The sequence below is a fragment of the Amia ocellicauda genome, chromosome 1 (genome assembly GCF_036373705.1).
Source record: "Amia ocellicauda isolate fAmiCal2 chromosome 1, fAmiCal2.hap1, whole genome shotgun sequence".
NCBI classification, from domain to species: domain Eukaryota; kingdom Metazoa; phylum Chordata; class Actinopteri; order Amiiformes; family Amiidae; genus Amia; species Amia ocellicauda.
Genome location: NC_089850.1, coordinates 28,904,024 through 28,926,702, shown reverse-complemented (window position 1 = coordinate 28,926,702; position 22,679 = coordinate 28,904,024). Strand labels below are relative to the sequence as shown.

The 22,679-nt window shown below is 37.4% G+C and overlaps 1 protein-coding gene across 14 annotated transcripts in view; it reads right to left on the bottom strand.

Annotated features, from left to right (window-relative positions):
• Window positions 1-22,679, bottom strand: part of LOC136747737 (syntaxin-binding protein 5) — a 155,830-nt gene that overhangs the window by 13,884 nt on the left and 119,267 nt on the right. The window contains exons 13-24 of one of the 14 annotated variants that reach the window (XM_066700883.1): window positions 21,298-21,365; window positions 19,808-19,848; window positions 17,611-17,831; window positions 13,571-13,749; window positions 12,780-12,905; window positions 11,906-12,057; window positions 8,016-8,081; window positions 5,915-5,971; window positions 5,734-5,781; window positions 2,489-2,536; window positions 999-1,049; window positions 118-234 (exon numbers count right to left, since the gene is read on the bottom strand). In XM_066700883.1, coding sequence (XP_066556980.1) covers window positions 118-234; window positions 999-1,049; window positions 2,489-2,536; window positions 5,734-5,781; window positions 5,915-5,971; window positions 8,016-8,081; window positions 11,906-12,057; window positions 12,780-12,905; window positions 13,571-13,749; window positions 17,611-17,831; window positions 19,808-19,848; window positions 21,298-21,365 — 1,174 coding nt within the window. The remainder of the gene's footprint in view (window positions 1-117; window positions 235-998; window positions 1,050-2,488; window positions 2,537-5,733; window positions 5,782-5,914; window positions 5,972-8,015; window positions 8,082-11,905; window positions 12,058-12,779; window positions 12,906-13,570; window positions 13,750-17,610; window positions 17,832-19,807; window positions 19,849-21,297; window positions 21,366-22,679) is intronic. The other 13 variants (XM_066700889.1, XM_066700898.1, XM_066700963.1 and 10 more) reach the window with 13 other exon arrangements.

The following is a 22,679-nucleotide window of genomic DNA, read 5'->3' as shown; positions in this document are numbered from 1 at the left end:
TTGAATAATAAGAACAGTTATTGAGATGAAAGGAAAAGCTTGAATGCCAAGTCAACACGCAACAATCAAGCAATGCAAATTAAAGGTTAGCCAAAATCCCTCAGCCTTCTGACTCACTGAACAGGGGGGCTGAGAACATCCTGTGGAAAACTCCTCTCTCAGGGGTTTCTGTTTGCTCCTCCACACTATTGCATTGCTTCTTAACCAGCCCACGGTGACGTCTCTCCCTTTTGTCTGTTCAAAATGTTCAATAATCACAAACTGAATTCATACTCCTGGGCTGGAAGATCAGGTTACTGACCTAGATGTAGACTCACATCATGTTTTTATTTTTTAAAGCAAACAAACAATACTTCTGCCTAACACCTGTTTTTTTTATTCTTAAACAGATTTGTTTATGGTGAAGAAAATTACATTCTATCTTATTCCAAATATAATTTACCTGGGAACATATTTAATTTAAGTATATATAGTTTATAATACAATAATTCTGTATACTAGTATATCTGGATCAAATAATTCCTATCCACTGAGAAGGCATGTATAGATAATGCACATTAGATCATGTCTTCATGAGGTGAAATAATGAATAATGGTGACATTCACAAAGTACATCTTGCTGGTTTAGGCCACTAATAATAAACTTGTAATCCACACTAAATTGCACAAATAACAATCATACAGCTGTTATACTTATTCATTACTTAGCTTTTTTTTTTTTTTTGCTCCTTGTGAAAATAAATCAATTAATAAATAAATAAATACTCCAGAGAAGGCACTTACAGCAGCAGCATATATCTGTTTACTTAATATGATATAACTGCATCCAACCCTACATCTAAAACAATGTGAGCTGCTTGGAAGCTTTTTAAGATTACAAAATGTACAAGATCTGCAAAGTAAAATGTCGTCCAGATTCTTGTATCTGCCTTCTAATGGAAAATATACTTTTGGATACGGGGAGAAAAAAGAAAAAAAACAAAAACAAAAAAGCTTACCCAAATCTGGCTTTAGCTCAGTAGGCAAGCTTAATTTCCGTGACATCTTTGCTGGAAGAAAGAAAACACCTATCTTTACAAAAACATATCTTGTGGATCCACATCTATAATTAGCCCTCTAACTGGAAATGTACATATTATGTTAATGCAGAAGACAAAAGGCAAATGACACTTGTATGCTTTTACAGATTGGTCCTTTTGTTCACTCCTTAATTAATGTTTCACAGAGAGAAAACCATTCTAAAGCAGTATTAAAGTGCATTGTAATTGTATGTGATTACTGCATGCATGCAAGACAGACAGAGACGGACAGACATCAAGGGTTCTTCACAATCCCCTGGAAAGAAAAGGACTTATATTTAAACATGTAACATGTCATTTGAAGGTTTCATGCCATTTACACATGCATTAGGCAAGAAGGTTACAAAGAAAATGGGAATAGGGAGGGGCCAAGTGCTGGATGTACTGTATCAAGACCACGATAAACAACTCACGGAAGCTACAGTATGTTTTCGTTTTTTTTTGCTTTCTACTGCGGAACTCAGAGGACCTTTTTGATGTAATTTCTTAAAATGGCACCTGTTACTATTTATTATTGAGAGGAAACCCATCCTTCAAATAATGGGTCTCTATCTGATAATCTTAGAAAAATGTAAATATGCCTTCACCCTTTCACTGTTGAAAATGCAGTTTCTTTCATGGAAATGGGATTCCTGGCAACTAACACTGTACATCTTAAATATCTGCTATGTGATGGATTGAGATGGATCTCACAAGAATCTTTACACTCCAGGTACACATTTATATCTTTAAAGATTTTCTTTAAAATAATACCTCCAGGAAACATGCTTTAACAACTTCCTCTAACAATGTTTCAATGCTCAACCTTGTCTATTACAATAACTACAATAGCTCAGGTTTAAAGCTGCATGATCTCACCACATACTAATTAATATGAGTTTGTGGGAATTTCAAGACTGGAAACAAAATGGTATGCTAGGACAATTTCAGTGTATAGGTCAAAGTGGAAAACATTTAGCTACAGACTGCTGGAATTGGGTGATTTTCTCAAATCTACACACAAATATAGCCTCCAGACAAAAATAATACCAGAAAAGGAATATAACTTGACTGAAAAATCCTTGTGGTATGAAGTCCAGTTGACAAAACACATACCAGATCATGTTTATGGGGGAGGGTGGTGGGGTAGAGATTGCAATTGCTTTGGCAGTTGTGTACATCTGCCACTAACACATTGAACAATGTGGTAAGTGTGATGTGTTTGTCACTTAGACATATGCAGCATGCAATGACTTTTTGGATTATTTTTTCTTTACGTTTTTGATCAGTTTTGATCAATGATTGAGCACAATTACACTGGCGACAACTTCACAAACAATAACTGTTTGCAAGAACAAAACGACATCACTACATGTGCAATTGTGATGTGAAATCCACAATTTCTTGATGAAATGTCAGACTACTCTTACCTCCTCTACCTCCGCCATTGTAGAATTGCTGATGGTTTGACGTCAACACTTTTGGGAAGTAAAGTAACAATGCAGTTAGAGACAGAAACACTATGTGCCAAGTGTTGAACATGAGCATTGTGGATGAAATTTGGTGTGCATCGTTTCCATAACAAAAGATTTTAAAAAGTAGTATAATTCATCACCATTAATCTATACGAGTGTGAATGACTTCAACACTAGGCTAATATGATTAGGCATATCATTTTAAAAGCGGATATAAATAGGTTTTCCAAATTGTTCTATAAATATTGGACGTAAGATCATGCAACTTTAATAGCAGGCTTAAAAAAAAACAGGAAAAATACAAAATCACACACAGTGTGACACAATACAAATAGAAACATGTCCAGATATTTACAGCATGAACTCCATCGCCATATTTTATTTCTATGGAAGACCGAAAATGCATGCCCTTGGCTGATTCAATAATTTGTAATTCTTGTTACTTTTCTAGGGGATGTCTAAGTTTCTTGATATTTTTCCAGATGTTATTCTCACGATGTGGAATAACCTTTACTGTTGCTTTACAGTGCATACTAGCGCTTTAGCCAATTTCACGGCTTAGGTGTATATCTCCATGTGCCTTTCCATCTGCTTTTATAAATGTACTTCATTCACCGAAATATCAGATTCAGTTTTTACCCTTTTGCTGGGTACTGTGCGATAAATAAATACATAACGTCTGTAGGCTTGAATGGTTGGTATTATTGAACAGACTTAAAACCACAGCATTACCTGTGAACATTTAACACCCTTAAAGAGTACTAAAAGGAGTATGGACACTATTTTCAGTTTGGGTTATTAAAGCTAGACCAGCCCCAGTGCTACTGGTTGTGTTAGAAACCAGCACAACAGACCGTTCTCCTGCTGTCCCTTTCAGCCATTGTTCTCATGGTAAGGAGCTCTACCATGTTTGCAAACCTGCCACCGTGTCACTAACTAGAAACGAGAGCACTGTTGTGTGATCAGAGGTTGAGCAGGGTATATCCGCCCAAACCATTTTAGCATCCATGGTTATAAAGAAAGGTGTTCATTACAACTGTAGTAGCACTGATTTTTTTTTCCCTCATACTTTGAGTGAACCTTTGGACATGTGACAAGATAAGTTCAAACTTACAAATAACAAACTGGATGACCAGGGCCCTGTATATATTCACTCCATTCACTACACACATTACACTGAAATTATTGAAATAAAGTTTATATTTCAGTTATCAGTGTGGAGAAGTGGTCAGGGCTCTGGACTCCTGAGAAGAAAGTCATGGGTTCAGTCCCAGGTGGGGGACACTCCTGCTGTAACCGTGAGCAAGGGACTTTATCTAAATTACTCCAGCTATATAAAATAGGTAATTGTATGTAGAAATAATGTGATATATTGTAACAATTATAAGTTTCCCTGGATAAGGGTGTCTGCTAAGAAATATATTTTTTAACTTTATTATTATATAATATACATGTACTCTTACCTAAACAAAAAATGTACCTATTCTGCCAACTGCTGGAGAGTCAGCTGGAACCTCAATACTAAGGAACCAATTGCACATTCTTCTTTTTATCCTTTCTGAATGTAATTAACCAATATTTTATTGCTAAAAAAAAAAAAAAAAAAAAAAACGATATTTGTCTATGCTTAGAGGAAATTATACAGCATTAGTAACTGTATGAAAGCAAAAACACTTTGGAGACAGTTTAACATTGCAGTCAAATGCTTTACAAATCACATGGGATATATATGAATTGTACAAAAATAATGCAACAGGGATGAGAGCCACCATAAACATGGATCAGCTTGTGTTACAGTACTCAGTGTAGATATGCATAGCTGCCTCGATGTAAAAAACTATGAAAATGCATCAGACAGAGATCATGTAATTCAATTACCCAGAATTCATGTCTTTCTTTACTACATCACAGTATGTAACTACTAAATCCTTTCTAGAGTAGGTACTAAAATTATGTTTTGCTTTTTTTTTTTTTTAAATACTGCAACACCTCAAACTTTTAAATGCTAAAATATTATCAGCTGTTATTAGCAATCCATAGTTATGTTAATTGACTTGGTCATTTACAAAGGGAACCTGTCCAGATTGCTGATAAAACATGCTACAGTACTCACGAAGAAGAATCAAGTTTAATCATAATTTTAAAATACCACTGCCTTGTATATTGAAAAACACCAACAACCTTGAAGTACTGTTGCAAGATCTCAAGCATGGGTTTTCTGGTTTGACTGCACTCAGAAGTTACGAGTGACAGTGCATCAGGAAGTTCAAAGCAAGAAGTGTGGTTCATGTGTGAACAAATATTTTATTATTAACCCTTAAAGCATGTACTGTTTCTGCTGTGGGAAAAACAAAAAGAACAAAACACAACTTTATGTTCTGCTACGTCTAGATTGCAGCATGATAGTCACACACTTATCATCTTTCTACTCAGGTTGTTTCTGCTGTATTAATGTGGTGCATCGCAATGCCTGTAATTTCAAAACAAACAACAGGATTAGATGGAACAATGTACATGTGATTTTATTTGGGAAGATAAAAAATAAACATTTGGTTTTATACGTAAGAAAACAATCACCATAAGTTCATAAGATTCAATCTGAAGCTCAAAGTAGGATTTCATAACAGTAAGGTTACATTTATGACATGTTTAATAAATTTGGAATCTCAGTGTCATTTTTTTTGTGTCATTCATTACGACAGCAAACGTTGTCCGTGTTGAAGCAATAATAATATAAAACAAGAAAACACTGGCAGATTGAACCTTCAGTCTTACAATACATTTCACAGTAACAGCTCTTTAGTAAGATTTTGAATGGATCGATAAAGTTCTGGTGAACCTTACATTCCATGAGGTCAGCAGGTCAAGGCCGTAAAAGCCGAATCTTACTAAAGAGGTGATACTGTCATGCACTTCACTTTATGTTAAACGCATCAAATCACTTTAAATGAAAATTAATTCCCATCTTTCCCCGATTGCCGTCATTAGTATTAAGAGATCAGTATGTGCCCAACACCTGAGATTAGCAAGAACTAAAAGCCTTGCTTGGTTTCGTAAGCATTGAAGTAAGATTTGAAAGGAGTAAAGCAGCGTGCTCAGATCAACCTTTAATTACCGCATTTTAGTTAGTGGTGCTCAAGAAGAAGCCAGTGAATTAGTAATGAGTTGTTGCCGGGTTTTTTGTGTGTTTTTTGTCATACCTAGGTCATTCACTACCATCTTGGAAAACATTCTGGATTTGGTCTTCACTGGATATATGTTTTTAACAGAACAAAAACAAAACAAAGCATGAAAAGCTTTTTAAAAAACAATATATAGCAATGTCATTATTAAAAAATAAAGAGTAATATTTTTGAGAAAAATAACAATACAATACTGTACCCTTTTCTTTAAATTTAGGCAGTTTATGGTCTTCTGAATTGCAAGCTGAAGCAGAGCCTATACAGTAACAACAGTTTCTGTCAATGTTGCATTTAAAGGCTGTATCATGAGCTTTCAAATTATCTTATTTTTTTCCTACACTAACAGTTGATATCTGCTTTTAAGGTCTTCATGTCTGTAATGAAATGTAACTAGGCTGTTCGTCTGTTATGCATACTTGGCCAAAAATGCTAATGATCTAACAAGCATTTCTGTAACAGAAATATGTGCTTACCATTACCACTACTACTACTAATAATTATATGTGAAGCTCAATATTACTAATGGCAATTATATTACTGATGATATTACTACAACTTTTGCCCAGATTTTGAATTTACATTTCACATAAACAAATATTACAGTCCATAGTTAATAAAACTCCTGTGCACAGAGTTCTGGAGTTTTTGTTTCTGTTTTAAAACACTCTGTTTTCATTTAAAAATGGAGAGTGTGTAATTATGAATTTAAGGCCTTAGCATAATTCAGAAGTATAATCCAAAAAGTTACAGGACATGAAAAATGCACCCCTGTACTGTACAACCACTCCCTTGAACAGCCATCAACCCTGGATAAAGGACATGCTGTTTCACGGTGTTTATACCCAAACAATACAATGATAGAACACATTTACTTATATATCCTTTTAATTCAATTATTAAAACAGTCAAACTTGTGTGAGAAATGTCATGCTCTCACTACTGTTTTAAATCAGACGGATTAAGCTTTTTATTCAATATTAATAAATATATCCACATTTCATAAAACATCCTTTAAACCCATACAAGCAATGAGCAATGTGTAATTTGTTTCCCCTTTTTTCATTGTCAATCCTATTTTAAAATACTGACTTTGTGAACTTACTTGAACCCTGACAACCAAATACAGCCCAGATCAAATTAAAACTTTGAGCAACTTGCCTATTTACATCTTCCAAGCCTGTGACTTAATAGAGGCCTTCTGTTCCTACCAAAGGAAAGCTGACTAGTCAATGAGTATTGGAATTGGTAGGGTGGGTCAAAGTTTTGATTTGATATCTGTGTCTTTGTATGAAATCAACATTACCGTTAAATAATAATAATGTATTTGCTTTGTACAAAAAAAGCCAGTGTGACTAATACAAAATGAATGCTAGTCCCTAAGTTTTCACTTTATGTGGAACAGTAACAGATAACAGGTGTCAGTACTACTAACTTAACTGCATTTCAACCATTTAGTAAATGTTTAGTGTTTAAAAACATATACATATATATCTTAAGATTGAATTTAGATAATTCGTGCGAGTTCAATATGGTTGCTTTTAACACTTCAGTAGAATGAGATCAATTTGGGGTATCTATATAGGCTTGCAATGTAAGGTCTAGCGTAGCTATATCTTTGAACAGACTGTTATACTCTGTAACGATTTTCAGCAAACTGTCTTCTGTTACCCAAGTGATAAAGCCAGCAGCTTCTAAAGGAATCTATTCTCCCACTTACAAGGACACTTGAGCACAAATATTGAACACTTAACTGCACATAAGTTACACTTTGCCAAATACACAGATTTTTGGCAAAAGGAGGCCAGTTGCTATATGGTGGCCTACTGGCATTCTTTTATTTTTTATATATATATTTTTTTTAATTTGCTGAACTTCATAATTTAGCTTCAACATGAAATGTTAAGCAGACAACTTGTCTACACTTCTGCAGAACCAGGATTGGATGTGGATCTCACAGCAGAATACCATGATATTTACCAAATAGCAAAAAGACTGCTAAGATAATGTACTTTAAAATTAATTTATCAAATCAAGCAAAGCACAGCTCTAATCCCGAAATGTCCTTCTGATATTTATGGAGTAATTCCAGTGAAGCAAATTCTGTAAGATCCTAGTATAAAAGATTTAACTGGAAAATATGAAGTTTTCTAGGTTCTTGGTATGAATTGTTAGCTTGAAATCTATCAACTTTCTTAACTTTCTTAGAATCAAAATTGTAAACTAAACTGAGACATTTTGTACAATGCAGAACAGCCAATGACAATTACATTTACAAATACATAAATACAAAATTAAATTACCTGCAGTTGGTGATTTGCATCGATCTTCTGAAGTTGTGGATCCTTCATTTATATCGCAAAGACCTGCTGAAGCACACAGATAAGTTAGCAGACACCAGAGCGAAACAGACACCCATTCATAATTATTTCAAATAAGAGTCTCATAAGAGTCTCTACAATCTCATAGTTATGGGATTCAGGAAAATAAACACATTAAATATTCACCCACTAATCTATGATCTTAAGGACAATACAAAGATGTGTTCAGAGAAAATGCTCAACACGATCTGTAAAGGACTGAAAAGTATCACCTGATACATTTCTCCAGCCCGGCCCTCACAGGGACAGTCCACTAATAATGCCATGGTGGCACATCTGCTAAATGAGGCCATGCCACTTGTCATCATTGATGGATGCTGGTTCTCTGCCCGAGAACAGTCAGCCATTAACCGGGATGATACCTGAGTAACATCTTGAATTATTGAGCCCCTCTCCCCTGTGTAAATTCCCTCAAACAAGCAAACAGGATACCAACCCCCTCCTTTTCTTTACTTTCACTGCGTTGCAAGGTTGCAGTGTTGCCACTTTATTGGGTGAGTTGAGACAATGTTAGAAAGTGTATTTTGGTACAAACACCTTGATAAACCAAGCCCACAGCACATATGATGAAGGTTAATAGTGACACACAGATCTGTCCGAGTTTGCTAGTGGTTTATGACCTTCATTGCTCTTGTTTTGATCTGATATTGCCATGGACCCATTATCTCTCATGCTGGTGACCTTACTTAGCCTAACACTCCAAGGACCAGTGATAATTCCTCATCACCTGATCCAGAGCCACTGTCAGAAGATACGACATTTCTTATAATTAGAAAGAGGGACCAAGCCTGCTGAAGGCCAGAGGAGAAGATTTGAGCAATTTCTACTGTACGTCAAAAAACATAAATTGGGAAATTATATGTAAAGTAGAGGACATTTTGATTAAGTTTCTTGTGTTTTCAAAATTGTAGTTTTTACCTTGAAGCAAACAGTTGTAGGTTAATTGTATAGATAATCAAAATGAAATGCTCTCACTCTAATGTGGAATACAACTTAGGCTATGTAAGTCTTACTAAACAATGACACATTGTCTGAATTCTTAATATCTTTATATGGTTGTACTGATTTTAAATGATATAATTTTAAAACCTTTATAAGAAAAAAATATATAGCTGATGCAAATTTCAGTGAATGATCTCTAAGTTAACCATGCAGCTTGTGTAGAGAAAGAAGAGACTAAGACCAATATGTGAGAGTGACCAGAATAATTTCTGCTGCACAATACATGACCATTCTATATTGTTCAAACCAAGAAAAAGCAAATCCATAAATAAATGCAAAGATATGGCAACAACAGCAGCTGTTTTTGTATCCCTCTGACTGAATATACTTTCGGTTACAGATGTGAATTACATCAGTTTGTCTAAATGGAGTTTTAATTTATGCAGCAATCGGTTGCTAGGTCACAGTATCCTATTACACAATGCACTTTGAGATTATTTTATTATTTCAGCAATGCAATGTGGTTGTAATTCAGTAGGTGGCATTGTGGCATAAAAAGTCCACACAGTCAAAGCCACAAAGATTGTGATTCTAGTAAAGCATGATTTCCTTTCTAATCCCTTCCAAGAAAGGTAGCATTTAAATGGAAGACTAAGCTAAAGACACACCTTCTCCTGTGCCAAGATGCCACATATGAAAACCGCCACTTATTTCTTATGGAGGTGGTTACATAGCAGGGGGTGCTCTTTGTGAGAACCGTGGCACAGCTTAAGTCCTCACTGCATTCCTGAAATGTGAAGGGAGCACTTTGGTTTTGTCTGACGAATATAGGGGTGGACACGAACGGTTATACCAGACTGGCTTTGAAGTGCAGACCCATGTAACTGCAGTACAATTATGTAAAACGGACCCTTTTTCCAATGAATGTTCCTGAAGGTGACATGTACTAAGGCATTGGATATAGTCATATAATGCAGGATTTCCTTCAGCTAGAGCAGCAGCTATGTTATGGTTTTATTTATTTTGATTGCATGTTATGATTTAAGCTCCATTTTTAATAGCCCCGGTGGATAGGGACAGGTGTCAGGCAGGCAATTTTAAAATGTGAAATCATTTAAAAAAAAATTCCACTGAAAAAGAATTTAACCATGCCCACAGCTAGCCCTGTTATGGTTTAATTCAACTTAATCTACACAATTTGTTGAACTGTAAGACTAATTCTGGAATCTAAAGCAGTCTGTTACCAGGCAACATGATGTTGTCTGTCTTTTGAAGCTCATATTCCAGTAACGATTCACATTGCTAGAGGGACAACTGTCAAATTTCAAGTTAAGGTAAAACTGCCAACATATAATATACCAGTTTGCATCCTAAGCCTTAAGAATTAACCTTTTTTGTCTTGGGTTCAGTTTCTTGATAGGATGAAGACCACGATTAATGTCTGCAAGTAAGTGGTTTCAATAAGTAGTTATGAATAGTACAGAACTCTACTTTAAACCGTTCAACCGATTTATAAGCCGTTTAAAAAATGCACATGAAATGAGCTATAGACATAGAGCACCAGATGCAGAAAGGTAAGGTAATGGAAAATAAGAAACTAAACAAAAACAAAACATCACCCTTAACAGGAAAAAGGAAATTAAATTAACAAGCAATAGTAACACGAAGCCCAAACAGGCAGAGATGATAGGCAGATAGGACAACGCGAGTTCTGTTAGTGTCAGGTGACTTACTGAGATAAGAGGCGCGCAGTTTTTTCACAGACTCAGAATATAAGTTAGACAGGCCGCACATGCAAGACGCCCCTGTCAGCATGCCTTATGAAGCCATGGAAAAAGAAAGGGTATGTGTGAGACAAAAATAACAAAAAAAAATCAAATGAAAGTCATGAAGTACTCTGAGGTGTATCGTTTTCTATGGCCTTCGAACTGAAAACACAAACAATGTAACAGCTCCCAGCGAGAAGAGACTGCAGCACTTCCAACCGCCCTGTTGTGTGAATGAGGCAATACAAACAAGCACATGCTTCTAGGAAGAAAGAAAGAAAGAAAGAAAGAAAGAAAGAAAGAAAGAAAGAAAGAAAGAAAGAAAGAAAGAAAGAAAGAAAATAAAGGTAAAGCATGCAGACACAGGTACAAGGCGCATTAAGATTTGAAATTGCTCAGCACAAAATCCTGAATCTTGTTGCACATGTAATTGTGTGTCACGTGGCCATGTTTGGGACAGATAAGGTAGTGTTGAGGCAGCACATTACCTTTCTTATCATCTTCTTGTTCAAATTAATTTTCTGACTTCTCTGCTATATATAAATATGTATTCTGGTTTACTAGCTGTGAGTTCAATATGTATATATATATATATATATATATATATATATATATATATATATATATATATATATATATATATATAATCAGCAGTGCTGCAGGGCCATTTAATAAAAAGTTGTCCTGATACAGAGGCATTACGACAGTCTCACAACTAACAAATGTTTGTTCTTTACATGCATTATAGTGAAGATTTTCTAATTGTTTAAAAATATGGGACACTGTACCAACAGAGTCCCTTGTGGAGAGGAGAAAGTCAATGCAGAAGAAAGATGGGTTTATGGCAGTATTTTTTCCCAAACACAACTGGAACAAGCAAGTGATATTCAAATACTGTGATGAAATAAATAGTAGAGAATGACTAGAACCTTCTGGTATCTAGTTCTGAAAAACATATATATTTTTTGGCTTAAGTTCAGCAATGGATGGAGCCAAACATTATATGTAGAGAAAAAGTATAAGCCATATGTGCTATTATCCCCTGGTGCTTATTTTTAGAGATACAATTGGGGGAACAAAAACAGAATGCAATGATTTCCTTACCTCCAGACGGCTGTCTTGTTTTGCGAGGGGATCGAGGCTGTCTTTGATAAGGATCATTGGATCCATATAACTCGATTGTCCCCAGGTTTAGCAGAACAGTCTTCTGAATGTAGTCGACAATTGCAAGGCCGTTGCTATTGCCAAAAACCACACTATTTACATGTAAAAAAAAAAAAAAAAAAACAGTAATACAGACAAGATTATTCAACCGAATTTCCATACTCACAACATTAACATTCAATTCAACTGCAACCTATTAACATTTTCTTGTTACACATACAATGGTGGTCAGAATGACTGAGTTAACAGGAACTATTGCACGCAAAAGAAAAGTATATATCAACATTGCTTTACATAAAATAAATAGGTATGTTTCAGTCATATTTTAAATAGAATTGATATGTTATATGGAAAGAGAAAGCGTGGTGATCAGGTTTTCATAGTCCTCACAAGCAAGTCCGTTTTACTTCTGTAGTACAGTAGCTATGTGAACAAAAGTGGCCAAAGCAGAAACAGCAACAAGAAAAACAAAACACCTAGTATTTACCTGCCCAGTAAACCATGAACACCAGTAAAATCTATATATACTCTTTTTAGTAGTATTTTTGTGTGTAGTATTTCCGTGGGAAGGGACCTCATCATTCTGACCACCATTGTAGAGCTTTTTCTACTGAAGAAGAGTAATGATTCCAAGGGCTCATGAAAAAAAATGGATTGGAGGCGAATATCAAAATGGATGAATTTTGTTACACGCTACAGAACGTCAGCCAGAGCAACCATTTTACTTGGACAGCTTTCTCACAGATGGACCTACGCATCTGTATATTAAAGGTAATAAGCACACAAACAAGAACGGCGCTTGGTCGGGACTTACAGCCCATACGATGAGTTGACCCCAAGGCTGGTAATCTGCTGTGGAGGTTCCCCGCTGACCCAGACCAGCTGAATAACAAGCTCCACCTGGTAGCCGGCGGATTGCTTGAGCGGAGTGCTTCTAACTCTGTACGGGAGAGGAATTCGAGACCATCACCACCAATCAACGAGCAAGAGAAGGCTTACTAATCAAAAATGTTTGGTACTCTTTCTGTAACATGACTGCAGGCAAGTCTTTTTATGGATACAAATGTGGTATAATTCATTTGGGAGTTGTTGATTTGAATCCCTTGTAGCGCTAGCAGATTTCTAATGTGATGTCTGCAACAATTAGACACAGACAGGCATGCCAGGAGAGTGAGAGGCATGTGAATATTTGTGATTGGAAAATGAGTCGGGTGTGAGGGATAATCTCTGCAAAATGGCTATCCCACCATTTGTATTTTTCAATTATGATGTCCGCTGAAGTCTACCGAGGAAGACGATGGCTACACATTGGACAAAACAAAGTTAGAACTATAACTGCTAATGCAGCTGGTGTTCTATAAACTTGGCAGAAGTGTTTATGTCAGCGTTACATGCACATGAGTACCAAGTCTGCTTGCTTTTGCCTTAGGAAGCACTAAATTAATTTGACCTTGTGACCTAAGATAATAAGCACTCTTTGTCAGTATCCATTTAGAGATAATTAACAACAAGGAACTCTAAAGGAGGAGGCAGCTCTCCCAGGAGCTGCGGGCCACTGCGAGGGGAGAGGAAGAATGAAGAGCAGGGCAGGGCTCAGTTACGCACTTGAGGCAGGGCACATTGTCCCGGATACCATCGGAGGAGCTGCTGCTGGTGGAGGGGTGCGACTGGGGAGCACTGGGCTGAGAGTTGGAGGAGGCCCCAGGGGTGGGCGTGGCAGGGGTCTGGTCCCCGTCCGGAGACTCCATGTCATTGAGCTCGTACTGCAGCCGGACTTCGAGCAGCTGCACCGGAAACAAGAAGACAATAGCCGCCTCATTGCCAACAGCCCCTTATTAGATCTTGTCAGGTCTCATGTACTATGGAGTATATACATCGAAACTGCTGCCATCGTATCACAAGTCTGCTCTGAAGGGCACGTATTCCCAAATATATGGCATTATACATGAGATCACATGGTTTCATCTGCGGCATTTAAAAAAAAAAAACATTTTCTTTTTATTCTGCACATGTTTGCAGTCCACTGCAATCCCATTCAAGATGTCAGCTGACACTCTTCTGGCAGCTGCAGGCTCACAGGTGCTGTCTGCGGGATGTCACTCGCTGCTGGAGGAGCTACAGGGGTCCATCACATGACAGTGGGGAGAGAGGCGTCTCTCTAGCAGACTGAATGACATTAGACAGACAGCAGGCCGGCCTACGTCAAATCAAACCGACATCCTGACAGAGATTCCACTCCACTTCTAACTGATTGGTCTAAAAACTCATCCGGTTCCATGGAAAACACAAATTAAAGGCTCTTTGATAGCACGCAGATGTGTAAAATGCTATAGAGACAACACTATATTTTGTAAGTGCTAATATAAAGCATCTGTGCATTTAGCTTAGGGTTAATTCTTAAAGGAAAAACATACTATATATAAGCCCTCAGTGTATTTTTTATGTATTGATGTATTTATTACTACTATCTATACTATTACTACTACTTTTACTACTACCACTACCTGGGGTTTAAATGTATAGAAATCTGTTTTTTGTTTTGCCACTTTTACCATTTAAGTGTTAAACGTCTCACTGCCTTAATATTTATATATAATAAAATGATATTTATATATTATACACACTCCAATAACATTTGTAAAGTCTGCAGTGGCTTTCTTTAAATAGAATTCTGAACGAAGATGGGACACAGAGTTAAAGCTTGTTTACAGAAGGAGAAATGTCGATACCACAAGGAGATCATATCAGCAGATCATGTACTCGTAAAACGATGTCTACATTACAAGGCAGGGTAATGCATGTACTTGTCTTATTTTGATATAAGACAAGGTAAGGTGATAAGGGGTGGTCTTGTTACCATGGGAAACTATGACTCACATGCTCAAAGGAGTCCTTTAACAGTTATTAACATCCCGTACAAGAGATATTTTGAAAGCAGTCTAATATTCTATCAGTCAAAAACCAAAGAAAAGCATTGCTGAATGAGCAGAATGTGACTGCAAAGTAAGTCTATAGATGAATGCTTTGTATAAATGTTTGGAATACACATGACACATACTAACAGAACTTTAAACCTGGCATTATTTTTTCATTGTGACCAGAATATGTTTTTCGGTTTTTCAGAACATCATCTCACTTATTGTAAAAGACATCAAGTGAAACATAAATGCATGACTCTAATCAGCACCGCATCACATTTATTCTGCTCTAATTGAACCAATCATGTAATCGTTTTTAAAAGTCTGAAGTACATTCATGTTCCAACATGCTTCCTCTTATCTGTCCCTGGATATATGTATGAGAGATTTTAGCACACCAGCAAAATGGCAATCCTTTAAATCATATCTTCAAAGAAACTCAAAGCTAGGGTTTCTGAGAAGAGAGACTTTTATAAACGGGACGCAAAGTTTTGCAAAGCTTCGCTCCGCAACAGGCATAAATCAGTACGAGTCAAGCATTTGCTCTTCTGCTGAAGTGCAAAATCAACCTCATTGTCATTCTGTAAGCACAGCCCAGACTAAGCTCTAACCAGATTATTGAATATTTGAATTGTTCACTGCAGCTCGACAGCGCAAGCCATAACTACACAATTTCTCCTCCAGAAGCATTGTATTAATGTGCAGACTAAGAGGATGCCGGGCCTTCTTTCCTGACAATCCAGTTGCACTTAATACTAAACCACATATTAATTAAACAATTAGCTCAGAATTCACTGCAGATATTTGTAAGCATGCATTCTACATGTGTCCAAACAAATCATGGTGAGTCATGCTGAAGCCTCATACTCTAATGTAACAGGATTATGCATTTAACCTGACACCTGACACTGCTCGCCTGTGTGCCTCAGAAAGCCCAGGTTCTGTCTATACAACACAAACTACACTTCCTGCAGGTGATTTCTCTATCAGCCTTGCTGTCAGTGTCAGTCACAGTAAAGGGATACCCGGTGCTAATCGCTTCAATTTACTCCAATTAAGCACTGTATAAAACATCATACAGCTCTGGGTTCTCGCCGCACAGAGCAAATCACTGCGCTGACAGGTTTTTGGAGCTGGATGCAGCTTGTAACAATCCTGGGACCTGGGCTATGAATTCTGGGAACCTTATCAGCAGTATTTACATGTATGTGACAGTGATTAATTTTCTGCTCTTTCTATCCCTTGTAATTCTCTTCAATCCCCCCCAAAGGCACTCTGCGCATTATCAACCTGAGAACAGCGGCGAGTTTGCTGGCAGTACCTGCCGCTGCAATGCCTGAATGCCTCCATGTTTCGTATTTTACAGACTCTAATGACTGTGCGCCACAAGGGTCTGTGCAATTGATGTACTACCAATATGAGAGAGGTACCCCATTCCAGGTCTGATGATCAAAAACAACATATGTTCTTCATTGATTATTATTACCCTGTTTGGATGATTAATGTAAATGTCCCTTTTCCAGCCAGATTCAAATACTGTTTAAATGCTTGTTTTCTGTTGATCTTATTTTTCCCTGCTATTTGCTACAACACAAATAAAAACACTATTAAAGGGAACATATAAATATTCCTTTAAACTGGGTGCTGGTGTGCAGTATAACCTAATCCAAGTTGAATTTAATGGATTTGTTCTATAAACATCAACGTTTGGGGATCACAGCAAACAAGCCTAAAGAAAGTATCCTAAAGAACTGGAAGATGTTTCTTTGAGATGGCAAAATACAGCAAAACCAAGACTACTTCAATCTTGAGGAAAACAAACAAAAAGCTAAGGGGAAAAAATTGTGCCTATAACTCCTGTTTTTGGGCTTAGATAGGATGGTATACTGCCGAACACTGCAATGCATAAAGCACTTTTATTTTCTAAATGGCAAATACTATAATGCAAATCAAGGCAACCGATCCAACTGAAATGATAAATGTAGAATTTGATCCTTTTCTCATTAGATCACATTTTCAGGAAGCAAGTTAAATATTTTCCGTTCCACTAAGATTATTCTGTTAAACTTCAGGGATCATACACAAATAAGAGAAAATATTGCTGTAAGAGTATTTGCAATTGTATTCCCTCACATACCATTGCATACCATGTATTAATATGCATGGAAAAATGTAATAACAAATGGCAGATTCTTATCAGACAGAGAAAACCCTCAGGGGGGTGGGGATCCAAGGGCTTTAAATTGCTTGGTCTGCAATTTCACAGTATATTTAGAGCTAACCACCAATAAGTAATGCAAAGAACAAAGGGAAATTAAATGTCACCAGAAAGCTACCTTCGTCTTCAGCTTAGTGATGCCTCCTTCACGATTGCTTGCATCGGGGGTCAACATAAATATTAATGAAGAACAACACAGGCCCACGAGTACTGAACTGTGCCACAAAGAAACGCACGCAACAGGTAGAAGCAGTGCTATTTGTTGTTCTACAGGGGAGAAGACATGGCCCCATAAGGGCTACACATCCTAGTAAACAAATGTGCCCATAGGAAGATATTTTGTGAGAGAGAGAGTACAAGTCATTGTTTGGATTAATAATTGCTATGTTTTGGAGAATGCATATCAGAAAAATGAAGATCCACTTCAAAACAGGTGCCCTATAAAAGAACTCTGCTGACTGGCCAAATTCCCAAAACTCTGCTCACTGACCACGCTTTTCAACAGTTACCTGCAACACCTCCGTCGTCACTTCCTGCTTGCTGAACCTATAAATGATGACGTGGGCCGATACTCCGGCCACACACAATATCCGGCTCTCGGGGCACCAGGACAGGATCTGAATGGCGAAGGGGTCCTCGTCTACAATGTCTGTGTTGGGCTTGTCATCTTTGTTCCGAGCCTTCTCAAACACCTTGGCTGTCTTCAGCTTGTACAGTACTTGTAGTGTTACTGAAAAGGAAGCAGCCAAAATTAACAATGGGGAAAAAACACAACCGCTGAATTTTAAAAACCTACTTTTATTCTTTCTTTTCAACGTAAAATGACTAGGGAAGATAATGACTGAATTCATCTGTGTCCTCAAAATTATTAATGGAATTGTTTTTTTTACAATATGCAAGTGATTGATTTATATAATTTTCACCATTGGATTTAAATTTACAGAGAAGTAAAAAGGTTTAAAAAAAATGCTGCAGTAAAATGCAAGTAAAATGTTTCTTATAATACTGTGCTGAAAGATCTTCACACTCATCTTATCCATAAACCCATCACAGTTCTAGTCACAGGTTTCTTGGTTTCTACAACCAACAAAAGAATCTTGCAAAATTGTGTAGCATGCACATTTATTAACACCAGCAACTGCAACCTTTATGGTTATTATAAAGAAAAAAAGCTCGTAAGTATACAATACATCAAACACATCAGCCTTACAGACTCATTTTGCATTAACGAATGAGCTGAAAAAAGCTGAAAAACACTGCATGTCACAGGGTTCTGAGATAAGAAAGAAAACCACTTTCACAACTCATAAGGGTCTGTGGTTTGTTTAGAGATACTCCAACATGGTGCATATCCACAGTGGCACAATATTTCTCACACTTCAGTTTTTGCAACTTTTAGTAAATAAAATGCAATCCTTATTTCGTGAGAGTCTACCCTTTGAACTTTCATCTCTGTTTAGTCATCGTTGTTACAGGAAATCGAAGACAGGAGTTGGTTGTCCATAAAGAGCACTGTTAAGCATTTTCTTCTAGTGACATGAACAGCAGATTTCTATAGACTACAGACTTGAGCTTGTTAGTCTAACCAAGATGGTAATTATGAAAGTTATATTTTAAAATATTTGCCAGCAAATTATAATTAATAATTTGTGTTCATAGTATGCTTGAACAATTCCAAACATAACCTGGGGTGGAAATCAGGACAGGCCTTCAGCCTGGGTCTCCAGTCCTAGCTACAGCACTCATGGTACAGCACACACCTGGCTATATGCCATTGGGACAGGGTGTGTAGAAGTCAACAGGATATTCCTCAGTTCGCCTCACTCAAGCTACTCCATGAGGCTTGTTGGGCACTTTCAGATTTAATTATTAGCAAATCCAGGTGCATCAAATCCCCAGATCTGTGTGATAGCTGGCCTGCGGGCACGCTGGGCTTACAGTGAGATGGCTTTGACACACGTGTCATCCCTCCCCAAAACAGCACCGAGTGTTAATGGGGGGCTGTGACTCTCGGTGACTAGTTGACAATTCAGATTGGGTAAAAACAGGGGGGATTTCAGTTGTATTAAAAAAAAAAAAAAAAAAAACGTATAAATGCCCATAAATGACCTCAGAGAGGAAATCGGTTCTGGAAAGATGAACCATTGAAGCCCATGGCAACCTAAGGATTTAATGGGATTTCTATACAGGTTACAGGAAGAGATGCCCAGAGGCCCTGTAATAAAAGCAAATCAGGACTGTAAATAGTAAACACCTGTGTGCTTCGAGGGCAGTGAACTAATCAGATTTATTACCAGTAACAACATTTAGATGTGAAGTACTCAAGCACTAGAAAATAAGTCTGAAAAGCACACTGGAAAATATTTATCTTTGTAAGAATCTGCATTATGGCATCTCATTGAACAAAACATCCTCATGCAACAGGTAGGCCACACAGAGAATATCAGACTTCTTCAGAGATGAATACCACATGCCCCTAACAGGAGCCAAAGTGGGGGCTTCTGTTCTCCTGTTGGTCTAATTAGCGACTGGTGTGTTATTCTATAATATATAGTCTGCATACACTCACTCAAGAAACAAACCATGTGCCAAGTAAATATCCCCAGAATTAAAAAAAAGAAAGAACCAAGAACCAAAAACAAAAATACAGCTTTAAAACATTTGTGTTGTTACATATATGAAAACAATTGCAATATGCAAACTTACTTGCAGAAGCATCCCAAAATTTTATTGATCCATCTGCATGTCTGATATAAAGAGAGACAAATATTGATAAAACAATTCAGCCAAATTAATATTTTAAGATTAAAGTGGGCCATAATAATTTCAAGATTATACTTATAGATAACGCACAGTTACCTTCGAAAGCAATTGCATTAAATTACTACCTTAGTCTTGTGTATAATTTGTATGATACAAATGACTCCATCGACTTTCAGCGATTTACAGATGTTTTCAGAAATACCAGATAAAACATTATCACAGAGTAAAAGCATACCGTGCACTAGCCTTCCTTTTGACAAACACTGAAAAATACACACATAAATCATAAACGGCATAAAGCATGTAAAGGTCTTCAATAATGCACAGGACTTCATCCTCATATTCCTCCCTGAAGGAAATTATCCTCCCCAATTCAAGGTCTTATGAGCAGTTATTTAAGGCAGAATAATTCTTTTTCGCTTGATTGTAGAACTCAAAGGTATTGGACTTTATGTAATATTGGAATGAATAGCCAATTGTAGGAAGAATTTGCGTCAGTGGAGCCGTGGCTTCTACATTTTGCTCTGAGGCCAGGATTCAAGCTTTGAAAGAAGGCCCTTCCCTGGGTCTGACTACGAACACTGTGGAGGTGGTGTGGGATGGCTTCATAGCTTTTCAAAACCCTACATACCAGATGAGGCATCAGCTATGCATGTAAACACCACATATCTCTGTAAAACAAACAGGAAGCCTATTTCTTCTTCCGAACACAAACTGAACTAACTATTTTACTCGGTCGCTTGTAACATTATTAAAACCTTTATCTAAAGGTTACCTAATACAATGGGGAGAGATGGAAGCAGGAGGTCAAACTTTTCTCTCTTTAATGCTGATTAAGAAAAGGGGAACACTGTCCTTTTCTCTTTTTATTTTTTTTATATCCTTGGGGGATCTTTTCCAGGTCAGCACCTACTTGCCACAGTAGATAATCAACATTTTTACCTTGACCTTTTCATTGAAGCATTGGGTCTGTGATCATGCAAAGGTAAGGATTCCAACATTTCTCGTGTTTTATAAACAATATGCCAAAGCAACCCAGTGACCTGGAAAATGCACTCCAAGATAATGAAATAACTGCACTGGCTGAATGAAGAGATGTCAGCAGGGAGGTGTTTTTATAGTGTCCCCACTAAGTATGTCTGACATTTATCATTAATATTATTAGTATTTGTAGTAGTATCAGTAAAATAAGAGAAGTAGTTTAAGCAGAATGCAAGCTGGGGCTCACTTGCTAAACACCTCTTCCAAGAGTGCAGGATAGGCATCTATAGCCTGGTGATATCTTATATCACTTCCACAAGAATGTATCTGAAAACATACAGTATATGAATATATATAACAGGGAATACTTATCGTTTAATGTCCAGCAATGCCATTATATAAGCTCTGAAAATTTCATACACTTACACATACATTGTTGCTGTTTCACTTACCCGGTGATGATAATCTCTGGATAACTTTGTGTGCCTAGACCCCAGTTACCACCACTGATAGGCCATTCCTGGAAGGAATTGGAAACAGCAGGTGTGAGATACTGGACATCATAAATAAGATACAATTTTAAGTGACTTTGAAGTTTTTAGTTGGGTTATCTCCTAGAAGGCATTGGCTTTGTTTGATGGCTTGTGACCATCCATCTTCCTCTTGATCACATTCCAGGGGTTCAGGTCTGGAGATTGGGCTGGCCATGACAGGGTCTTGATCTGGTGGTCCTCCAGCCACACCTTGATTGACCTGGCTGTATGGCATGGAGCATTGTCCTGCTGGAAGAACCAATCCTCAGAGTTGGGGAACATTGTTATAGCAAAAGGAAGCAAGTTTTCTTCCAGGACAACCTTGTATGTGGCTTGATTCATGTGTCCTTCACAAACAAAAATCTGCCCGATTCCAGCCTTGCTGAAGCACCCCCAGATCATCACCAATCCTCCACCAAATTTCACAGTGGGTGAGTCTCCATCTAACCATTAGATGACCAGGTGTTGGGCAAAGCTGAAAATTGGACTCATCAGAGAAGATGACCTTACTCTATGGTCCAATCCTTTTGCAAACCTCAGCCTGGCTCTTCTTTGCTTTTGATGAAGGGCTTTTTTCTAGCTTTGCACGACTTCAGCCCTGCCCCTAGGAGCCTGTTTTGAACCGTCCTCGCCGTGCACTTCACCCCAGCTGTGTTTGCCATTCTTTTTGACCTTGTTCTTATGAAACGCCATCTTTGAAATTTTAAGGATGGAAGCAACCTGACACTCAATTGAACCCTTCTTTTCCTCAATCAAAACTTTCCTTTCCAACTCTTTTGGCATGGTCAATAGTTATTTTTTGATTCCAATTATTTTTGAGGTACTACTAGCACTGTTTTTGCCATTCAGCTGGTCCTTTTGCAAGAGGATAGTGATGACCACAGCAGTGTTTTTTATACGTTTCCTCGTTAAATAAGATCTGGTTCAGGTGATCATCTAATCAGTACCTCATTCAGTAGAATGAGGTCTGCCTATATTGGACTTCAACAGACACTGGAATAGAATGGCTGCCATACATGTAGAGATGCTGATTTATGAAAAATCTGCAGTGGTCTCTTAATTTTTTCCAGAGCTGGATATCACCATCATCATCACCATCAGCTTATATCGATCCACTGCTGGATGAAGGCCTCCCCAAGATGTTTCCACTTCTACAGCTTCCATGTCAAGCCTGCAAAGGTTAAAATTTCCCATCTTTTAAGTGGTTGTCTTCTAGGTCTTTTTCCATCTGTTGGGAACCATTCAATAACTTCCTTTGTCCATCTTTGATCTGTTCTTCTTGCAATGTGTCCAGCACATTT